Raw genomic sequence first — 7108 nt, 5'->3', positions numbered from 1 at the left:
GGGGGGGGGTCGGGCTCTGCTGCCAGGGAACAGGGGATGGGATGAGAGGAAATGGCCTCAAGTCGCACCACAGCAGTTTTAGATTGGATATTAGGGAAAATTCCTTCCTGGAAAGGGTGGGCAGGTGTTGGAACAGGCTGCTCAGGGCAGTGGTGGAGTCCCCATCCCAAGAGAAAATCCCCAAAGCAGGGACTGTCTCTTGGTGCTCCCAGGGCTCAGAGACCAATTTGAGCCCAGCCTTGCTGTGGTCACCACGGCCAAGGGAGGACTGGCCTCCAGAGGGACAAAGTGACCGGTGGGACATGATGGCCAGGGACACAATGACCAGCAAGGCAAAGCAGCCAACAGCCCTCCCTGCCAGAGCCCACTGCCCCAAAAACCCACCCAGCCCCCACAGGTGCCCCAAACCCGCCCATAAGAGTCCCCAAAACCCTCCCCTTCCAGGGACCCGTTCTCCCACCTCAGAAAAAGCCACTCTGCCCACAAGTTCCACATGAGCCCCCCCATCCTGCAGGGCCCTCGGCAATCCCATCCCCATCCCAATCCTGTTCCATCCCACCCCAGGGAACTCACGGCAGCGGGTACTTCCTCCACAGGACCTTTGGGGACAGTGTCTGGTAGACAGTTTTCTGCTTGCCCTCGGTGCTGGTGCTGCCGTGGCTGCTGTGGATGATCTTGGAGCACTCCATCTTCTCATCCCACGTGCCAGACATGACGTAGTGGGCTTTGCCATCGGCATCGCTCACCACCCCCGTCACCTGGCAGGGGGACACGGCTCTGGTGGCATTTGGGAATGCCCAGAGGGACAGCTTCCCCTCCAGATACCCAGCTGGATGTGGTGCTGTATCTCCTGGGACATCCCTGGCCTTGCAGCAGGGTGTCCAACCCACCAAACCCCTCCCAGGTCTCAGAGCTGCAGCTCCGGCCCATCAGAGCCAAACCATGGACACGGAGGTGCCACCCAGCCCTCCCTGCTGACCCACGTTGGAGGTGCCTGAGCAGTCCCTGGGCCCCGTGCTGGGGCTCATCCCAGCGGAACTGGGAGCCTGGAAGAGCCAGGTCTGACCCCTGAAGGAGCAGGGTCATCGCTGGATACTCACCTTGCGGGGGACATCCCTGGAGAAGTAGCTGTAGGGGGTAAATTTCAGCTGGCATTTATCTTTGGACTTATGGTTAACAATCTCTATTTCACCAGACTGGATAAAAGACACAGAACCACAGCAGGGAGAGACAGAGGAGGCGTTAGTTGGAGTGCAGGCACAAACCACCACCGGGCACAGCAGCACCAGTGGCTGTCCCCCCACAGCAGCCACCCCCAGCACCTGCTGGGCTCGGGAGGAGCCATGAGGAGCTCCAGGAAGCAGCTCCCATCCCTGCCAGGGAAGCACAGCCTCCCATCATGGCAGCAGCGTGTGCCCTAGGAGGGCAATGCTCCTCCAGCCCCCCAGAGCCAGGCAGGACCTGTCCCCTCACCCACCTGGTCGATCCAGAGCTTGCCCACGATGATGTTGTGCACAGTGGAGGTGACTTTCCTCCACACATAGTGATTCCCACTGGAGTGGAACTCCAGGTGGATGGCGCCTGTGGAGAGAGGAATGATCTGAGCTCAGCAGGGGCAGATGTGCCCCAGAGCCCACCACCAGCACTGTGCTCATCCTCAGGGCCAGCCCTCTCCCTGAATCCCCCAACCAGGTCTGGCTCTGGATTCATCCCTCCCTTAGTCTGCTCCAGGAAGGGAGGTACAAATCCTGCCAGGTCCTCTGCCCTCCGCCAAAAACACTCATTTTAAAAGCAGGACAGAAATGTGCTTCCTGGTTGATTCAAGCACTCTGGGAATGCTGCTCAGCCCAGGGACAGGCAGAAGGAAAATAAAATGCTGAAAGGAGACAGTTTATTGCACTTGGCTGGCAGGGAGAGGCTTAAAACAGGCAGCAAGTTACTTTAAACACCATGGAAGGGGAAATCAATTCCTGGGCAAGCAGGGTATTTCCAAAGGAAAGGAGCCTCCCTTTGCAGCTGGCATCATTTCCACTTCCAGGGCAGACGTGTTATCATTGGATCACTGGATCAGGAGCACAAATCTGGGCTCCTTAAATTGCCTGGGGTGGAATTCACTGAGCCCCAGGTGAGCCCAAGGAATTCCCAGAGTCCCAGGGGAGCCCAGGGGATTCTCTGAGCCCCAGGTGACTGCAAGCAATTCCTAAAGCCCAAGGACCCAGTTTCTTTAACTCTTGGGTTTTGCATGAGCAGTGCAAGGCAATAACCCCAGAACCCACCACCTACCCAGTGGCATGATGGAGAGGTATTTGCCCCTGAACTTGCTGGAGATGGTGATGTCCTGCCACAACGTCCACCCTCGCCTGGAGTACACGTGGTGGGCAGCTGCCGGGGGGTGGTGGCTCACCTGGGGACAGGAAACACAGCCCGTGAGGACACCGGAGAGCCCCGCTGAGTGCTCGGAGAGGTGACAACTCCACACCAGCTCGGCACTAAGGATGCTCCAGGCCCTGGACACCACATCAGCTTTGGCATTAAGGATGCTCCTGGCCACCACAACCTCGGAGGGACCCAACATGCGGTGCCCTGGTAGCAAGGGGAGACATGCTGGGATCCTGCCAGGATTTGCTAAGGCTCATTCCAAAGCATGATCCGTAAAACCTCCACTTGAGCAACCATCGCTGTGAGATCCTGCTGCTCCGTGATCTCGGGACACAGCCCTGCTTTCCTGAGATCCTGGCTGAGAAACATGGACGTGCTGGCACCCCAGTAATCCCAGTGGAACAGCACCTGGGAAACCCCAGAGGACACAGGCCCACAAGTTGTCCAAAACACACAGCAAGAGTTTGGCTTTTCCCTCACCCACACCCCGGGCTGGAAAAGCGGCCACAGCATCCTAAACCCAGAGAGTGACTTGTTAGAGGATGGTGCTCACATCGCCCTGCCCTGGAAAAGCTGCCCAAAACAAAGGTGGGAGCAGGAATATCCCAGGCAGAGGGATCTGCCCTCAGGCAGAGGGATGTGCCCTCAGGCAGGGTCTCAGCTGCTGGCACAGCCTGGCACGCACCGACCCTGGGCCGCGCAGCGCAGCCGGAGCTCCGGGATGATTTCCCTGCTGTGTAAATACAGGCTGAGCGCCCCAGGCTCTGGATTACACACACGGGCAGGGCCAAGGCCTCGCCATTAAATCCCAGTCAGCAGCAGCAGGAAATCCTATTTGGATAACTGGATTTCAGGCACTGGATTATCACTGCTTGGCTGGGCGCGTTGGCGGGCTGGGAAGCACAGGCAGCATCCACGGAAAATTCAGAGCAGCGGGAAAGGCGTCTGGAATTGGTCAGAAATACCAAATTTGGGTGCAAAGAGAGGAAAACTGGGACCAACCGGAGAAAGTAATTCCAGGCAGGTTATTTATTTGGGAGGGAACAAGGATGGAGGAAGGAGTGTGGTGAAGAGGGGGGTGAAAGAGTGAGAACAGGGATGACAAAAGTTTGGGAATGATGCAGTTGGGGTGTCCAGCAGTACTGGACAGGCAGGATTGGGAATAATGTGGTCTGAGGTATCCAGAGGCACCCAACAGGCAGCCCTGGGCTTGGCACCACAGCTGGGATGGGGCTGATAAATCCACCCAGGAGTTCCAAGTGCAGCTCAGGAGGGTCAGGGCGGCTGCTGGCTAAGGGATGGATCCTGGCAAGGAATCATCCACTTCCAATGGCCCAGGCTAAACCAGGTGACAGACCAGGAACTGCTGCCAGGCAAGGGGAGGTGAAGGTGTGACACTGCTGAGGTGGGTGAACCTGAGCTCTGTGACAGCCACAGGGCTGGGGTGGCTGAGGGATGAGGCCACCTCTGAGCCTGTTCCTGGGAGCAGAGCAGGCAGGGGGCTGCACCAGGGCTCAGGTTGTGGCTGCCATTGTCCCACCTCACTCCAGATGGTCCAGGCTGGGATGGACCATGTGGGGACGTGCAGAGCTGGGTGACATCGGGCACACAGCTCTGGGGAGTGTGGAGGGACAGCAGAGCCAGGAATTCTGGGGATTATCTACTGCAGGACCTTCCTTGTGTCACAAGCACAGGGTCACACTGCCAGGAGACCCCACACAGCCTGTTCCCCATCACTGCCCGGAGCAGCTCAGCCAGGAGAGGTGGGATGGGTTTTTGGGATGGGATGGGATGGGATGGGATGGGATGGGAGGTGACGGGAGGTGCTGTCCTGCCTCAAGCCAGTGCTCCACAGGTGTCCGACAAGTTTGGGCACCCCCTGCCAGGGAGGGCTTTGCCCACACCTGGGTGTCCTGCGAGGAGCTGGTGGCAGAGCCTGGCACTGCTGCAGCAACGGCTCCAAACCTGGGGATGAAGGGCCAAGCTCATCGAGTCCAACCTGTGACCCATCCCCACCTTGTCCTCAGCCCAGAGCACTGAGTGCCACGTCCAGTCCTTCCTTGGACACCTCCAATGCCGGGAGAAGAGCCCAAGGAAGGCTCAGGGAGATGCTGGCTCTCCTCCCACGGAGCCGCAGCCCTCACCTGCTCACAGAGAGATCGGAATCCCAGCTCCTCCAGGCGATCCAGCTCGAAGGTCTCCCCCAGGAGGGGGTTGAATGGCTTTGCAGTGCGGTGGACAGTGGTGGAGTAGGAGGACACGGAGAAGGCGGCCACAAAGCACATCTGCTCCGTGGAGCTCTCGCACTTCACCGCCTTGTCCAGCAGCTCGTGGTACTCCAGGTCCTCCGTGAGCCGCTGCAGCATGGACAGGGGCTCGTTGAAGTTCACCTGGAACGGAACGAGGCAGGGTTAGGAAAGCAGCAGAGATCCCCAAAAGGCACCAGCAAGGCCCAAGGATGGAACATGTGCTCTGCTCCCTGATCTGTGCCAGCCAGCACCAAGGGCTGGGGTGTGGGGGAGCCTGGTTATCAATCAGGGATCACCCCAGGTTATCACCCTGACCCCAAAATGAGCCTCAACAATGAGATCAGCTCCCTGCTGCCTCTCAGCCAGCAGCCCACTGGCCACAGGACAGGGATGTGCTGCTCCCCAGCCTGCCCTCATCGCCTCCTGGGAAAGCCATCCCTGTGCCACACTGACCCAGCTGCCCAGAAAACCTGGAAAAGCCCCATTTTGGGGTCTCCCTGCTCCTGGGACTCCAGTCCCACGACAGCACCCTTATTTTTCGCTCTGAAAATACTGTAATTAAAAAATAATTGAAAGTAAGGCAGAGCCTGGAAATGTCTTCTGCCTTTTTAGTTTCAGCTCAAAACAAAGAAATATATATTAAGAGGAGCAGATGGCTGAAGGATGGGAGAACCACTTCTGTAAGCCAAGTTAAATACTTCATAGTAGAAAAAACAAACTCCAGATTCCAGGATTTTGATTTTTTTTTAGATTCTCCACTCAGGGATTTAGCCTGTAAGTGGCAGGGATCTTACAGCATCACAGAAAGAGAAAGCTGGGGACAAAGAGCAGCATGAAAGAGCAAATCACTTGGGATAATTCTTGGGAGAGATGCAGAGAACAAAACCAGCAGCTGCATCCCCAGCACTGCTCAGGCAACAGGGAGCAAAACCCTTCCATGGGGGAAGAAGATGAATCGACCCAAATTCCAAATTCCTACAACCGCTTTCCTCCTTTTCAGTGCTGCAGGTTTGTTCCTTCAGAGGAACACTAAGGAGCTGTTTGCACGAGAGGTTTGTCAGTGCATCACATCCCTGGGAAGGGGATGGACCTCAGAAGACCTCAGAGAAATCTCAGAAATGCTCTTAATTCATCAGGAATCTCCCCCAAAGAATTCCCACGTGCAGCTGAGCTTGTGGGGTGGATCCTGGTGCATCTCTGGCAGGACCTTCCTTCTCATTCCATAGGGACTGTGGGATCCTTCAGGATTTCATAGAATCCCAGAACGGTTTGGGTTGGAGGGCCCTTAAATCCCATCCAGTGCCCCCCCCTGCCATGGCCAGGGACACCTCCCACTGTCCCAGGCTGCTCCAAGCCCCAATGTCCAGCCTGGCCTTGGGCACTGCCAGGGATCCAGGGGCAGCCCCAGCTGCTCTGGGCACCCTGTGCCAGGGCCTCACCCTGTTCCCTCACAGGGAACAATATTTTCTTATATTTAATCTAAACCTCCTCTCTTCCACACTGCCCTCAGGTTTGGACTCAAGCAGCTCCCAGGATGATTTGATTGATAGAAAAAGTATGAATTTCACATCCTGAGCTTATTCCTGTGCCCATCATGCCCTGATGTGCTGCTGCTGCAGAATTGGATGGTGCTGGGCTGTGCATCCCGGCTGGAAACAGCACAAGGAAGAGACAGCTCATCACTCTCAGCCAGAGCTCTGAGGTCTCACTCTGGCTCTGTCTGAAGAGACAAAACACAACCAATCCAGCATCCCAGCCTCTGGAATGTGCTCCTTCCCCTTTATCCAGCCAAGGATGGACCACGAATAAGGCTCTGTGCAGCCCATGTGAGGGGCTGTTCCACACAGCTCCCCCAGCAAACCCCTTCTGGCCACCACAGGGAGCCTTTGCCCCCAGGGCTGAACCAGCAGCACCCTAAATCCTTGCCCCAGCACCTCCTTCACCAAAAAGCTGCTCTCTGTAAGGAAAATGAGGCTCTCTGAGTCCCTGGGGTGGAACCCAGCCCTGGCTGGTGCAGGTGGGGCTGAGCCCTGAGTGTCCAGCCCCTGGGGAAAACAACAGCAGCAACAAGGTCCCTTCTTCATAAATCCTCAGGGATTCACGGTGTCCTGCTAACTCCATGCCTCTGCAACAGCTGGATTTGCAGAGGACACTCAGGCAATGTCCCCTCTGCTCCAGCTGGCCCTGGAGCAAGGATGTGCTGGAGCCAGTCCAGAGGAGGCCACGGAGGTGCTCCGAGGGCTGGAGCCAGGCTGGGAGAGCTGGAGGTGCTCACCTGGGGAGGAGAAGGCTCCAGGGAAACCTTGGAGCCCCTTCCAGGGCATAAAGGGGCTCCAGGAGAGCTGGAGAGAGACTGGGGACAAGGCATGGAGGGACAGGACACAGGGAATGGCTTCCCAGTGCCAGAGGGCAGGGCTGGATGGGGTATTGGGAAGGAATTGTTCCCTGGGAGGGTGGGGAGGCCCTGGCACAGGGGGGCC

At 57.3% G+C, this 7108-nt stretch overlaps 1 protein-coding gene across 1 annotated transcript in view; it reads right to left on the bottom strand.

The window, feature by feature from the left end:
- The window catches only part of OSBP2 (oxysterol binding protein 2), a 116798-nt gene that overhangs the window by 11149 nt on the left and 98541 nt on the right, over window positions 1-7108 (bottom strand). Inside the window, 5 exon segments of the mRNA XM_017746510.1 lie at window positions 570-758; window positions 1101-1196; window positions 1478-1581; window positions 2284-2404; window positions 4524-4769. Coding sequence (XP_017601999.1) covers window positions 570-758; window positions 1101-1196; window positions 1478-1581; window positions 2284-2404; window positions 4524-4769 — 756 coding nt within the window.

The sequence above is a fragment of the Corvus brachyrhynchos genome, unplaced genomic scaffold (genome assembly GCF_000691975.1).
Source record: "Corvus brachyrhynchos isolate BGI_N302 unplaced genomic scaffold, ASM69197v1 scaffold19, whole genome shotgun sequence".
NCBI lineage: Eukaryota > Metazoa > Chordata > Aves > Passeriformes > Corvidae > Corvus > Corvus brachyrhynchos.
Note: the sequence above shows the minus strand (reverse complement) of the source record. Positions and strands in the feature narration are given on the sequence as shown.